The 14,398-nt window shown below is 45.5% G+C and overlaps 3 protein-coding genes across 3 annotated transcripts; 1 reads left to right on the forward strand and 2 right to left on the reverse strand.

Moving 5' to 3' along the window:
- Positions 1-1,697: 1,697 nt before the first annotated feature.
- PEX2_009510 (alpha/beta fold hydrolase) lies at positions 1,698-2,537 on the forward strand (the record flags this gene model as incomplete). The annotated part of the gene is made up of 1 exon (XM_016738228.1): positions 1,698-2,537. The coding sequence occupies one exon, from the start codon at positions 1,698-1,700 to the stop codon at positions 2,535-2,537; it is 840 nt and encodes a 279-aa protein (XP_016594337.1).
- Positions 2,538-4,576: 2,039 nt separating this feature from the next.
- Positions 4,577-6,414, reverse strand: PEX2_009520 (grainyhead-like protein; the record flags this gene model as incomplete). Its single annotated transcript, XM_016738229.1, has 3 exons — positions 4,577-4,890; positions 4,946-6,135; positions 6,200-6,414. 3 exons carry the CDS (start codon positions 6,412-6,414, stop codon positions 4,577-4,579), a joined length of 1,719 nt encoding a protein of 572 aa, XP_016594338.1.
- Positions 6,415-11,571: 5,157 nt separating this feature from the next.
- On the reverse strand, positions 11,572-14,115 carry PEX2_009530 (zinc metalloproteinase family protein; the record flags this gene model as incomplete). Its single annotated transcript, XM_016738230.1, has 4 exons — positions 11,572-11,668; positions 11,728-13,595; positions 13,673-13,768; positions 13,834-14,115. The coding sequence occupies 4 exons, from the start codon at positions 14,113-14,115 to the stop codon at positions 11,572-11,574; spliced, it is 2,343 nt and encodes a 780-aa protein (XP_016594339.1).
- Between the last annotated feature and the right edge of the window lie 283 nt (positions 14,116-14,398).

Consider the following 14,398-nt stretch of genomic DNA (forward strand, 5'->3'; position numbering starts at 1 on the left):
ATGACAACCTAGATTTAGGCCAAGACACTACGAGAAGGTAAAACGCAGAAGTGAGATATCTATCACTTGAGCCTTGGAGTTGTTGATTCTCAGCAAGTCTAGAACGTGGTTCTATTTTAACTTAAGCATCAGCCCTATATCAGTGCGGAGTATGGTCCATGCTATGCTGTCAAGTCAGGGGCAATGGTGACACGACTTAGGGCATGGTTTTATCATGTGAAATTGCAACAACATAATCACAACATAAGCAACCATGGATATGTATCATTTGAACCTTGTATACACAGTTTCAAGGTTGACAGTGAGAAAGATGACATCTAAATTAAGTGCAACGTCTACATAGTTCTGTAGACACACAGTACCCATAAGCAATGCCCAGCAAATCTAAATGCCCACTATAAAAAGCAACAGATGCCGATCACAGGCCCAGCCGGTAGATGTCTCCCTCTGGCAGAAGATGAAAAGAAAAAGGAAACCATCCAATTAAGGCAAATAATATTCCAACGTTCGGGATGATACGCTCTGGCTACAAACCGAAAAAATACTAGTGGATACAAATACATACACGGACGTATTTCCAAGACACTTGGTAAATTGGCGGTACGTAACCGAAATCCCCTATACCGGAAGGAGCGGTCACGTAACGGGACGACCCGCGCAGAAAAAAGCGAAAGTGGAAATAATTTATTTTGGCCCCGCTCCTCAGGAACTGGAATATGACATCATAGTGCTTGTGTGCGTCAAGTAGAAGTGCTGTGAATGTTATATATCTAATCTTTATAGATTTTAGAGTGTTAGTCAGTATCTACTAAGTTCAATAAGTACTATTATACAATAAATATGACCGGTACGCACACATATTTCGGCTGTACTCTTTTTCTCTACTCGGCACTCGTACTCGTTGCCACTAAGTTGATCCTTTCCCCTAACGGCATATAGTCATAATCCTCCACTCCACCCCACCTAAGTACATTCTTATTGCGCAAGGGAATAATCGTAGACAAAGTGCCGATTACATCTCTCCCAGTGGAAGTGATATTCAACGTCTGCAGCTATTGAAGCTGTTTGAATGATAAGCTCTCAGATTATCATATAACGCATTGTATAGCACATGGCTTGAGGGGTTCTTCGAATCAGTATTCAAAGAGCTTTTTTTTCATCATGACAAGCGATAGTCTGCGTGAACTGGAAAACCTCGCTAAATTGGATGGTATTTGGGAACGGGTCTAAGAGCTGTGGGTAATACTACCCCTGTTTGGGGGTTTCCATTTGGTTATACCATCAAATTAACGAACTGAAGGCTCATTATGTTATATATAAAGCTGTATTCGAAGATAACTCGACACTCCTAAGATCGGAAGCCTTTAGCACTACACTTCGAAGATACCTAGAAGGATTCGACAAGCTTAACACAATTGGACTTGCGTATTATGAAGTATATGTTGCTCGATCCATGACTTCGATTCCGACCTGGCGCTAATTAATAAGCGACTCAAACACGGGAGGTCATCGGCTCGCTTATATCATTGGCTTGCTTAGTGGATTACGCTAGGCACTTTAGGAGCAGCTATTTATCAGCACAATAAGATGGCGTGATTGTGATTGAACAATTTGTACGGAGTACTCCGTACTCCTCCAGGTAATCAACTGCCCTGGTTCCGACTCATATATTCAGAAAGTCACGACCCAATAACAAAATGGCATCGATTTTATCTGCACATGAAATCGGCGAAGGACTTCCCGTTTTGATCATTCATGGATGGGAGCTAAGTGGAAGAGCCGAGGAGCTCGACTTTGAGCCGATCTTCAACAAAACACCAGGACTTCTCCGTATTTACGTGGACCTTCCAGGCATGGGCACAACACCTGCCGATAATGTCAAGGATCTGGACGAGATATACCTCCGCCTTGTGCAATTCATTGATTCTCGAATTGGGAAGTCAAGATTCTTAGTTGTCGGCTCATCATGCGGCGGCTACCTTGCACGTGCGATAGCTCAAAAATATAATGACCAACTTGATGGTTTACTACTACGCGTACCACTTATTGAGCCAAAAGACAGCATGCGCGATCTTGATGCTTTCAGCCCCGTGGTTGCAAACGAACAAGTCATGTCGAACATATCAGACGAAGACAAGAAACTTCTTCGGAATGTTCTCGTTCAAACGCCTGCCTATGTTAAATCCCTTAAGGCCAAATACGAGGACGTCTACCTTCCAGCGGGGAAAGCAGCAGACAATAAGGTGTTGGATCCGATCCGAGCAGATCCAAATCGATATCAGTTATCTTTTTCGTTGGACAATGAAGATGCTAAGTTTTTTGCACCCACACTTGTTGTGTGTGGTCGGCAAGACGGAGTCGTGGGCTATCGAGACAGCCTTCGCTTGCTGGAGCTGTATCCACGATCAACCTATGTTGTTCTAGATCGTGGGACGCATGGACTTCCTATCGATGAGACTGGTCTTTTTGAAGCTCTTGTTCGGGATTGGATACTCCGGATTGATGAATGGCGGGCATCGCACGGACATACTTTGTAAGGGGCTAGCAGCTCGGGGAGACCCGAAACATCTGAGCTCATGCTGTTCAACTCCGGGGTGGGTCAGAAAACATTGACCGAGCGCTCCACAAAGTCAGCAAGGCTATTGAACTTCTTGCGTTTGTCATTTTAGATAGTTAGTTTAGAAAGTTGCATACCACTAGACAACGCATACATTGCTGTAAACCCAGATTTCTGTCACCTTTAGGAAGTGGATAGTATGTACGATGTTATTTGAAATCCATTGTTGGATAATCTTGTTGTAAACTCGGAAGTGTGTTTTTCATACCAAACAGAAAAGATGTTATATCAAAAGGCCTAGTAGGGGTCAAAATCTAATTACTGTATGTAGTCAGTCTAAGGTCTGTACCAAGGATTCACATACACATGACTAACTAGCACTGACTTCAATGTTGTTGCCTGAGAATAAGGGAAGACTAGGTGAATATGTAAATAAAAATGAATATTCGTTTCCCGATTTGGTTGGTAATCTAGGAGTACATCCATGGATACGATAACGAGATGAACCCAAATACTCGGAAATGTGGGAGAAGATCACAACGCAAAATAGATTATGATACATCTGCGGTGTAACCGATATTGAGCGTCGCAAGCCTAAATTACCAAAGAAGCAAGAAAAGAGGGGGTGAAGAAAAGTCGAAGCATGTACCATTCGATCTAGAACTAGGGATGTGCTCGATCTGGAAAGTCGCCTCGATATGGAATACGCCCGAAACTGGGACCCAAGGGAAGACTCCCGATCCCGAAACCCAACTGAGCATTGGTTGGCTAACAGGTTGGGGGAGGGACCCATCCAATCAGGATTATTACGTAGACCCGAAGCAGCGGTCCTTGGGACATCGGATCTTCACTGAACCATAGTGACGTCGGGAGGTTTTCAACGGCCGTGCCCTACCAAATCCCTGGGAACTAGGGATTGTGTCCACGGGTGTTATGTTGACTTTTTTTTGTCATGTGGCTGCGAAAGCCACAGTCTGTGTTCCGCTGGGTTTGATGTGGAATAATTTGTGGGCCTTGAGGCGTTCATTATTTCTTTTTCTTCTTTTTCTTTTCTGCCTGCTCGGAACGACCAACCCAATCTGGGGGGTTGGCGAGTGTCAATCATGCTCGGTTAATGGCGGTCAATATTAAGCACTAATGACCAAACGCATGATTGTTCCAGGGTTCTTCTAAGGTGCCAAGGGTTGCATGGCTGTTGGTGGCTTTATTGGTGTTGATGGGTTTTGACAATCGAGTATTAGAGATGTCCTATGCTCGAGAATAGAATACGGCTTTTACATAAAGATCATAATTGAGGTAACAAGGTCATCGTATTCTGCACTTGCATCAGAGTGGCTGACTTGTAGTCCCGGGCTCAGGTGACTATCTATATCAAATGATCCAAATCCCCGTATATGTGCACACTTGACATAAAACGTGGATAGATCGCAGAAAAAGTCGAACGCTCAAGGCTGGTTAAAACCAGCAACCAACAAAAAAGAAAAAAAAAAGAAAAAAAGAAAAAGAAAAAGGGTTAATGTCGAATGAAAAGATCTGGAAAATCAAACATGGAACAGGGTATCAACGTCGTATGCTCGGCCCTCGACCAGATCGAAATCATAACCATCACAAACAAACAAAGATATTAATCGTTCCATATCCCACTGACTCATATACCGTCGCAGTGGGTAAGCAACGCTAAGCTTAAACAAAGAGATGTTAGAAGAAAAATTCAAAAAACATAATATAACAGGGTATCGTTGCTCGGAGACTCGTTTATTATCCCCGTGTTCAGCGCCCCGTAGGGAAACAAAAAAATGAATGCCAGCCCATTGAAGAAGGAAATTTGAAAACACCAAAACGACAAGACCAGTGCAGCCGATGCACTCAAAATGGATAGTTCGTGTACTGCAGACCAGAGTGAAGAGACCACAGTGGCTAGCGAAGTGAGATGAGGCGAGTCGAAGGGGAGAGTTACTTTTGCATTATGTTCGAATTTGGGAGGCGAAGGCATGGCGTTGAGATGCATTCGATGCGGGTTTAATAAGTTAATTGGATCTCCATGGGGGATCCGGGTGTGCTGGAAGCACTGCCATTGGGACCTGGTGCTTCGGAGATATCGACGATCATGTCTTGACCCTCTGGAAGCTGGCGGACCACATCGTCATCAACTATGACTCGCATGCCTTTATCATGGGCATGCATGATATTTGAGATTCGCATGGGATCGATGTGATATTTTTCGGTGATTTGTCTCACGAGGTCTTGAACGGTACGTTCCGTCAGATAGATTGCACGGTAGTAATCCTCCGAGCGGTTCTCATTTCCAGTGAATCGAACATAAAAGCATGCAACTGCAAAGTTAATCAGTGGGGATATCAAGGATTGGTCTGCGCTCGAAAAACTTACCTGGTTTGGGAGGGCGTTCCGCCGGAGGTCGGTAGGTCAAGTCTATACCCACAGCCTCTATGAAACCCCTTGAGACTTGGTTGGCAGAAGGAATCCTCTGGATAGTGGTTGGGCACTTTGCTAATCTGAGTGCTTGGGTAGGCGGCGAATTCGAAGAAGAGGTATTGGTGTTGGGCGGTGAAGGCATTATTGACTCCAATTCACGTGTGCTTGAACGACTGATATTCGTATAGTGAGGGGAATCGCCCTCTCCTGGTAGCTGAATAGGATATAGGTCGGGATCATCGAATTTTTCACCGCGTAAGCCGAAAACGCTCACTGAGCGGGTAGATGAGAACATCTCTTGCATCATAGACAACTTGGCTTGAAGATCATCCTCCAAGGAGACTTTCTCTGGAGGAATATCGTCCGAGCCTATCGACCAAGTTCGCTTGTGGGCCGAAGGCTTCATAGGGTTGTCAGATCCCTTTGCGGTAGCAGAAGCGTTGTTTCCCCGCTTGCGCTTCGCGAAGCCACCACCCATTTCTGCCTGGGACACTTGCTGCTTAAGCTTATCAATACTCTTCTTGACATGCGCGATGTCGTTGGACAGCTTCCGCTCAGCACCGTGATCCCGGAAAAGCTTTACTTTGCAGTAGGACAGTTCCATATCGCGCGATACACCTGACTCCTCGCCCGGTGACAAAAGCTCGGTTTTGGCGCACAGTCTGACAGGGATTCCCTTCACACCTTTTGAATGGCTGAAATCTGTGGAAAGGAAATTGAACCGCACGGGAATGTTGCAATCCGATGCGCCGGTCGTTGGGTTGGCAGTCCAAGTGACGCAGAAACCGTCGACTGACATACTCTCCACTTGCACCTGTCGATTTCTGTGTGCATCACTGCCACCTTGTAATGGATCCACATATTCAACGGCTAGTAATTTTCCTCCCCGTTGATGGGCTTCCGTGGTACCACGGCCTTCCTTCCATAGTTGCCAGCATGTTGACGGCTTCGCTCGTTGCTCTCGCTCTTCGAAGGAAACGCGGACGAATGTTCTATAGCGGATCGGTTCGTGGTTGACCATTGGTGGGTTCGTGTCGATAACTGAGAGATTGTATGCTTGGCCCTTATTGAGATAGGTCACGGGAATTTCGCTCAGGTTCTTTACCATGGCGGTCGGTGCTCGTAGTGAAACATTGAAGCGGAATCTATAGTGTGGTAGAACGCGGTTAGCATTCAGTAAAAATGTTCCTTTCAAATCATTGAACTCACTTTTCACCCTTGGTATAGGACATGTCACCAGCCATTTGAGCCGAAAAGTCCGTAGAGGCCGTCACGCTAGATGCTGTTTCGACATGTACATCATTTAAAGAAGAGTCATCGAGAGTATCGTCCATGGCGTCATATCCGGTGTCGCGGTGCATGAACGCGCTTGGTGCATATGACGACTGTTGTGTGTATAGGTTCATGTCATGTACTGGATTCATGAACTGTGGGTGGAAAGGCTCAAAACCATTGCTGTGATGATTGTGTACAGGGGGCATGCCCGCCAGCGGGGTCATCAAGTGCATGCCTGTTGAGTATGCAAATCACCGGCCTGATTATGAAACATTGCACCCATTCCAGAAGAATTTGGAGTATAAAAGCCTGTATGCTGGCTGGCGAGAGGCATCATGGAATATGAAGCGGATTCCATCCATGAGGGCGTCAGCCCCAATTCGTGCATATTTCGGGGAGTGCGGTCGTTGTTGGTGATGGGAAACTTGATATCATGACTGTCCATTTTCACGTCGTTGTTCTCGGCCATTCTAGCAAGAATTTTTTGTCAGTTCTATTGTCATACCTTTGGCCTAGTGAAATACATGATGTGCATACCTTGGGGCCATCAAAGGTTCACCTGCCCTCACATTGTGCAAGTCTTCAGTTGACCGACTCGCGCTATCTCGCCGAGGGACAACATCCGAAAATGTTTGCTGGAAGCGACTGATGAACTCACCATCCGGCTTCTGAGTGTTTCTCCTGTTCAGCAAAAAGAATCCATTAGAAAAGAGTTCAGTATGATATTGCCAAATCAAGCGTGAGAAACCCACCGGCTGTTAAACATTATTTATTTTATCAATGCTTTGCTTGACCCGGAATAGTTTAGGATATGAAAGATACAAGATATTGCTAACAGTGAATTGTGGCCCACTGCCAGTAGGGTTGGATGAGCTGTCTGGTCGGTTCCACGAGATTGAGGAGTGTTCGAATGTCGTACACAGTGCTGGATATGTTGAGATTGTGCCAGAGCCCGTCAAGTGAAAGGTTCTAAAGGAATTTCGATATGCGCAAATGACTAAATCAGTGTGAAGATGAAGTACACCAGAAACGGAAGGTCGCGGGAGTAGATCAAAATGGTGAAGGTAGATAAAGTATAAGTCCAAAACAATTGCTGAAAATAGCAACGGAGTATGTTTCCTTCTTATAGGAGATTGGAGGAAACGATGTATAATTGGAGAGACGAGGGGTGGAAGGAGGGGAGATGACGATGTTTAAAGGGAGGGGAGAATGGAAAGGAATAGTAAGGATGGTACGGTTAATGAAGCCCTCCAATGAAAGATGTATAAGAGATCCCACAAAACTGTCACTGAGCCACAGTGGACTTTTAATAAAAAGGGGGGTCCATTGGATGTGCTCGGAAGATTTTAGGAGATGATCTCGGGAGGGAGGAAAGCTGTTGCCACTTGGGAGAAACTGATAAGAACAGGGGGGCCACTTTTATGGTAAGAGGCGTTTTTTTCTTTTTCTTTTTTCTTTTCTTTTTTCTCTTCAAAAAGATCTCAAAATGGGTTGAACTACCAAATAAATGATATATATAATGGCATGGATAAGATGATTGGTAAAGAAAAATAAATTATGGAGAAAACCATCAAGGGCAGTTACCGAGCTACGGAAAGCCGTGCAGGTATGGGGAAAACCAAAAGCGAGAACGAAGTTGTAAACTTACGGTATCATATTTCGTGATTCCTTAACTAATACATAGTACGGTTCCTATTTTGGATACAATATAGGGACATATTGGATGGTATAATTCACCACAATAAATGGTTATAGTTATGTATCTTATTCTTCTTTTTCAACCAGGAAATATTCCATATTTAGTATCTGTATAGTTCCCGCAATACATGATCTATGGTCCGGGTTAATTTACATCCCAACATCATGTAGTATGAAGTTTTCAAAATACTTCATATCAACGGGTACTTGGGAGGGAACTTTGGAAGCATTTCACATTTCCATTAGGTAATATAACTTACTTTCCCAGGTGGGTTGACAATTCCATCCATGGATGAATGTGCTATTTAGGGTACTATGTACTTTTGTGCATGTAACGTTTGTGGCCTTGTCCTAAGACTATAACCATCATTCGTTGTTCGAGGCTTCAGATGCGTCAACACTACAGCCCTATATCTAAAGACTGACCTCATACCAGTGTGTACATTGTACAACATACAAACTACTTTAGCCGTGAAGGAGTGTGGACCTGTGAATATCTGGTGGTCAGGCGTGATAGGCGGCCGGCCCGACCGGATCTGCATTCAAACTGATATTGTTCGGTTGATCATGAGATTTTCCATTGGAATCCATTGGTTGAGCCCTGGAATCTATCAATTGAGATCAATTACGTGCTGCCTAAAACATTTAGATCTATGTTGATGATCTCATCGTCGGTTTCTCGCGGCTCAAGGAGACCCATGAATGGAGATTATTGAAAGATGGTTTCTCCCATATATTGTGTTGTACTGCGTTCAAACTGCAGCTACTGGGGTATATTATAATTTACATATGTCGTATTATTTTTTTTAAACTAATTTGTCTATCAACCGTGCATGGTCTATAATAGCCATTGCTTGATTTATACTTGGGCGGTAACTAGGTATGGAATGTAAGGCATGTGCCATCGATACAATAAAATCAATAAAATACAGCCACTTGATACCATGTCGAAACAATACCGGTCAAACACAGCTCATTGCTGGAAGGACCACCCACCAGTAAGATTGCTCAATTTATGCTTGAATGATCGGCAGAGCACGTGCTGTAAATTTGCATACGTGGATACATCTACATTGAGTACAAGGTATGTACCTTGTACCTTACTCAAGCCTCTCAATTTAAGTTATTGAAGCTTAAGCACAGAATCCTTCCATTTCCAAAACTTGTAAATTACTAGATTAACGTATGAAGCTAACCCCCAGGCTCACGGGCTCACATCCAGGGTACACAAACACGCTTAATATCATAAGTACAAATATAACCGAACGGCTTCCCCACCTACATCACCTCGTACAGTAAGAGGATTTTATTGTTCGTCATTGACACTCTCCCCACTTTTTTTATATTTTGCGTGAAAAAAAAAAAAAAAAAAAAAAGCCAAGGGTCCAATTAGAGCTAATGTAACGGTATTTCTTCTGTGGTTTCAAATTTACAAATTTATTATGCTAGCAGTAAAAGCCACGCGATCATAAGCAGACGTTTTCGGTGACATGACAGCGGGGAATAGATGGGCATGGGTGGGCTAGACGCCAACGGGTGCGTTGGAAAGGCCACATCAACAGTTGAGACAAACCCTCCCCCCTCCTTTCCCCAAAAGTCTGGAGTGTAAGTACTCCGTATTCTAATTTGGGTTATTATATATTTCATTGGAATCAATCGGAAACGACACCTGTATAGAATATACGGTCGATCATTGGCCGATCTAAAATTGATAGGAGTACCAGGATATGAGCTACTACGCCACAATAAGTACAAAGTACAGAATATGTTGTACAATCCAAATATGTTGTAAAGTTCGTCGGAACATAGCGCGGTTACATCATTCGGACAGGGGTATATTAATAATTGATAATTGAGCTTCTCTAATCCGTATTCCGTAACTAAATTGTACAACAGGGGTGTATGTATGGACAGTTGGGCAAGCGTTTAGTGGCGCGAGTGAGTAAGCGGCTGAATTCTCCACCCTAGATAAATCCACACCTAACGCCGAACAAATAGAGAAATAAGACCCTCCAAAAAAACGAAAAGTTAAATCCCTACTCCGTATATACGTTGTAGATCGGCAATTGGGAGAGGGGCCGATCTACCCTGGCTTGCAGTGGTGGATGCTGGTATAGCCAGTTAGGCTAACAAATGGCCTTGCCACCTAGGTCTCAAGCATCCAGAGCTCTTCGATAAATGAAATTGCCCCAGCACAGCTTACGCAGCTTTGCATCCAGCCACAAGAATTTCCCCCATTCTAATAATACGTGGGGTTCCACTTGTGCTCGGTTTAAGCACGAATGAGATGTTCGTAAGTTGTACTAATGCGCTCTATGACGGGGCTCATAATACATTTGTACCTATGAAAGTATCCAACGTTCCCCGCGGGCCCCGGCCCGAGCTCATGAGGTTCCGAGATATGACGAGTTCTGTCCCGAGAGATTGGTGGTGGCCACCTTGTGCCGTCCCTTCTTTCGCTCCACAAATAACGGGGAGATCGGTCCTTGTTGGGATTGGCTGGCTAATGTTTCCGTTTAGAATGACAACGAGATCATAGCAACCTAGAAAGTATGTAGATCGTAGGGCTGTACGGAGTACATTGTACAATCAACGATCAACTGAATATAGACTTCCTCTACAAGGGCATTGGTATATTGCATATTGTCAGATTCCATCATCTACTTTCAGCTTCAACAATCTCAAATCACATTGTACCATGCATTTCGACGCCTCTGTAGTCTTCTCTTCACCATTGTAGGGATTGTTATTTTCGACCATGGATCGAGATCTCTAAATATGGCTTAGCCTTATCTTCGGCTGCTTGCAGACAGTATCCTAACTCCCTAACCGTTGGGGAGACAATTTGAACAAATGTGATAACCTTTGGATCCCTCGAGCACTCTGGCTATGGAATGTAATTCTGATCTATATCTATCTATCTACTCGGAAGAGTCACCTAGCCTGTCTGTACTCAGCAGCTACTCTATTACCACAATATGGTGTTGTTTTTATATCTTGCACATTTCGCATTTGTTTACTCTTGGATCGTGATTCTTGAACATTGACCGTGGTTTCATGACATTACCCTATATGAACTATCCAACCAATATGAATGATGTCCTCTTTACAAAATGATCCGGTAATGCTGTGGCCACCGGTATGCTCAGCGATTATTACTAAGTGTAGTTCCATCCACCCGGAACTTGTATCGACCGCGTCTTAAGGTCGAAGAAAAAATCACCATGCATACATGCAACCCTAACACGCCCATGACGCCGATGTGTGACAGAAAATAAAACAGAAGAAAACATATAGACACAGACAAAATCCGACAGAACCACGCGTATGTAGTGGCCAAGGGCCGATTCTGGGGTGCGGGATTGTCTGTTCCCAGATTAGGGATGAAAAGAGGGTAAAAGATGCAAGAAAATGCAAGGCTGAGTAGCCGTTCAAAGGAAATGGAGGAAGAGGATGTCCTGCAGTCATTTGTAGTCCACCATGCGGTACGATGATTAACCAGAGGTTTGGCTAGGTTCGAGCATGGACATGAGGATGAGGAGCTCCAAGATCTGGAGGAGAAGGAAAAAAGGAAGGAAGGAAGGAAGGTAGTAGACAGCGAATGGCTATCAGTGCTGGATGATCAATGAGAAACCATCGATCCATGATGCACAGGAGCCGGAGATTCCAGCAATCTTGTAGCCCAAAGGAGGTATTAAAGTGTGGCTGTATAAAGTTGGTTAGCGTGCTGCAAATTTCGCGGGAAAAAAGAAGAGAATACATACCCTGAGCCACCGGCGGGATTTCCATATATACCGGATTTTCTTCCAAGGCTCGTGAGAATTTCGATCCCATCAATCCAGAGACCAGCCCGGACATAGAACCCAAGCAGAATTTCACCGCGTCGAGTATCAAGGACAAACTCATCACCACCAGGTTTGCCTCCTCGCTTGCCGAAGAGCTGACTGGTCGCGTCCTCGTAGTAGAACTCGATACCATCCACTGCATAGCCATGGTAGACTTTGATCGATGTCAGGAGCTTTGTTTTGATGAAGGCACATTCCAGTAACACCTGCTCTGGCTCACTGCCTTCCATCGCCGATTGGCCTAATTTGCCGCTTTTGAACCCAGACTGGCTTTTGGGTAACTTGACTAGAGAATTTTTGGATTTCAGATCGCCAATGTTCTCAACAGTGTAGCTGCCTAGTGCACCAGAGTAGACGACCAGACGGATGTTCTTTTTCTTTTCCTTTTCGGTACCATACACACGTTGGCGAAGCTCGACCTCTGTCACGGCGACTTGTCGTGGCAATCCGTTGGGGCTTGACTCGCTGTTCAAGTATTCAATGAAGTTGTGGCAGAAGGTATCACCCTCAGCATATAGTTCGATGAATGCAATCCCCGACGACGCAGTGAACAATATCTTGCCATTCTCGACTGGCCAGACCTGCACGCTATCGTCCGAAGTGGGAGAAGGGTCACTTGGAAGTCGGAAGCTGGGGTGGAATCGGAAGCGTAGCGCATCCAGGCGGTGCCAGCTACACTCGTCGTTGGGCAGACACACTTTCAACCCTTGAGCCTTGGTGCGTGTTGAGAAAGGCTCTCGGGTCAGGAATGTTCTGTTCAAACGCACATAGTCACGAAGCATGACTCCTGACTCCTGGTGAGGACATCCGAAGAGATGGCCCACCTCGTGCAGGTGAGCACCGATGCCCAAGTTTGCTGATTCCCAATTGGAGCCCGCCTCGCCACAGTCATTGGCGACGTAGTTCGTATCCGTGCGGGTACAGTCTGTAAACGCATCCACGACTTCTTCCAGGCATGACGGATAGCTTTGGAGACAATGAGACCCGAACATGGCCATTTTGATATCGTCATCGGCCGAACCTAAAGCTGCATGGCCGGTGATCATCTGGGATTGGGTATCCCAGTGAGAATCGAGGAGGAGAACGGAGACGTATTGCTTCTGGCCGGGCTGAGGCTGGAAATGGTTTCGCACTGCTTCTTTAGCAATGGCGAACAACTCGTCTTTCTTCTCGGCTTTCTCGTTCTGCTGGGCGATATTGAGATCTCGAAGTTCGGCCACTGTTTTCTCAGTGCGAACTACATGAATCTTGGCCTCATTCCGCATCTGGCCATGGGCCAAGTCACGACGGCTCAAGCTACCAGACTGCCATTCCTCCTCGAATCGGAAACAACGCCGCCCGAAATTATTGCGGAACATCTGTTCACCAGTGAAGGCCTGCCAGAGATAGGCTGCCATTCGGTACTTTCGAATCGCCATTTCCAACCCATTTCCTTCGCGCTCTATCCTTTCCGGAACTGCATCGTATGTGCCATCTGAATCCTTCCCCAAGAGGATGACCAGCTGCAATGGCGGGTTGTTGACTAGGGGAAGGTAGTTGATACAGATCCAGGAGGAGTGGATGGCGGGGTGGGTGCTGCCTGTGGATAGTTTGGGCGAGACAAAGTCAAAGCGAAGGCGATTAGGACCTGGAACTAGATGAACGAGGACTTTAAAATGCGATGCCGTGACTGGCCAGCAGGTCGACGGGAAATTATCTTGGTGGTGGTAGACGGTAACATTTCCGTCCAGCGGATGTTGCCTTGGGTCGCCGATTTGACCATACACAAGTAGCACTTTCTGGTTGACCTGGAGGACAGTCAGACACTCGATTCCATTTCACTAGAGACCATTATGTCCAATTCGTGTGCTGGCAGGCAACATACCCATGAATTATCAGCCACAGAGACGAGTCTCGGGGCGTAAGGTGAGACGGGAGCTTGTGATCGGTACGCGCCATTGACAGAGGACGAGCTGCTACCCTATATTACCAAAGCGATCAGAGTTAGTATGGTCAGTTGTCGCGGGCATGAGTATGGGTACGTACAATAACGCTGTTTCGCTGAGAATTGGCCACCAAAGGCCCCGGTCGCTGTGTAGGCGGGGCTAAACTGACTGCGCTGACTGCGCTGGTGGTCTCTGATTCATTGAGAGCAGGAAGACTGGGGGTTGAAAGAGTTGGTCTGATCGATGACGGTGGAGTGATGGATTTATGGGAGGAAGTGTCGATCGTAGATGACGATTTCCCGGAGACCTCCTCCACACTATGGGATGGAGTCTTGTGAAATGTGGCCTTTGATCGACGCCGTAGGTCTTTGAAGAACGGCATGGCGATGTTGAGAGAAGAGAAAAGATGGAAGCTTCTCTGTTGTTTTTTTAGGCGGGTAAATTGTCAGGAACAGGGTAACCGTTTGCGGTTGACGACGAATCGCCCCGCAAGTCACCAAAAAGGGGGGAAAGGGGATTAATTTCTGGTTTATTAGGTAGTGAATATAGAAGTTTGAGAAGATGAAGGGAAAAGATCAAAGATCAGGGATTTCCCTTAGCTCCCCAAAAAATAAAAGGAGCTACTATACTTAGAGCACTTTAAAAGCCCTGAAGCCCCCCCCCCC

Source organism: Penicillium expansum, assembly GCF_000769745.1.
Source record: "Penicillium expansum strain MD-8 chromosome Unknown contig25, whole genome shotgun sequence".
NCBI lineage: Eukaryota > Fungi > Ascomycota > Eurotiomycetes > Eurotiales > Aspergillaceae > Penicillium > Penicillium expansum.